Raw genomic sequence first — 1,223 nt, 5'->3', positions numbered from 1 at the left:
TAGAAACGGCCCTACCCCCCGGCAGCACCATGGTCTGCTACGCGGACGATACCTTGGTGCTGGCCGGGGGAGAGGATTGGAAGGAAGCGACGACAACTGCGAACATTGCAGTAGCGTGCGCGGTGCGCGCGATCAACGCGTTGGGTCTCAAGGTGGCGGCCATTAAAACAGAGGCGGTGTTTCTGCATGATGGCACGCATGGCTCGCCACCTGAGACCCACATAGAGGTAGATGGAACGCGGATAAAGGTGGGGGCTCAGATAAAATATCTGGGCCTCCACATAGACGGAAGGTAGTCCTTTGAGAGCCACGTGAACAGCCTGGCGCCCAGGTTGGGTGCGGCGGCAAACGCCATGTCGCGTCTGATGCCCAACCTGGGAGGCCCCTGCGGCCGTGTAAGACGGCTCTATGCCAACGTTGCCCACTCGATCGGACTTTATGGAGCGCCGGTATGGGCAGAGGCAATAAGTGGCAACAGGAGAGCGCTTGCGGCGCTGAGGACACAACGCCAGATGGCAGTGAGAGTAGTGCGGGCATACCGCACTGTGTCCCATGCGGCGGCGACTCTACTGGCTGGGATGCCCCCGGTCGACCTATTGGCTGGGGCGTACTCCCGGTCCTATGAGCGGATAGCGGACCTGAAGAAAAGAGGACTCCCAGTAACGGGCAGAACTAGAAGGCTCATCAACAGCCAAGAACGGGAGACGGCTGTGAAGAAATGGAGAGACAGACTGCGGGAGCCTGACTGTGCGGGACAACGGACAGTGCAGGCGATACTCCCACATATGGCAACCTGGCTAAACAGGACGTGGGCGAGATCGTCCTACCGGACGACGCAGGTACTCACCGGACATGGATGTTTCGGTGAGTACCTGCACAGAATTCAGAGGGAGGACACAAAGGGGTGTCACCACTGTCAGGAGGCAGTGGACGACGCCCAACACACATTGGAGTTCTGCCCGGCGTGGGAGGGACAGCGACAGGCCCTCAAAGATCGCATAGGCCCGGACCTCACGCTGGGAACTATCGTGGGACGGATCACCCAGTGTGAAGAGGCATGGGAGGCGTTCTCCCTCTTTTGCGAGAAGGTAATGAGGGAGAAGGAAGAAAGCGAAAGGGTGAGAAGGGGAGAAACAAACGACCCCCCGAACACCCAAGGTGGAGGGCGTGCTAATAGAAGGCGAAGGGCGCGCGGCACGCTGGCCCACCTACGGGCATGGTAA

General features: G+C 59.7%; 1 protein-coding gene across 1 annotated transcript; it reads left to right on the top strand.

Moving 5' to 3' along the window:
- Positions 1 to 353: 353 nt before the first annotated feature.
- Positions 354 to 1,223, top strand: LOC105556585. Its single transcript, XM_012003679.1, has one exon. It carries the CDS (start codon positions 354 to 356, stop codon positions 1,221 to 1,223), a length of 870 nt encoding a protein of 289 aa, XP_011859069.1.

Source organism: Vollenhovia emeryi, unplaced genomic scaffold, assembly GCF_000949405.1.
Source record: "Vollenhovia emeryi isolate VEMERY1.0 unplaced genomic scaffold, V.emery_V1.0 DF939915.1, whole genome shotgun sequence".
NCBI lineage: Eukaryota > Metazoa > Arthropoda > Insecta > Hymenoptera > Formicidae > Vollenhovia > Vollenhovia emeryi.
The sequence above is the reverse complement of the archived record's forward strand: the minus strand, read 5'-3'. Positions and strand labels throughout refer to the sequence as shown.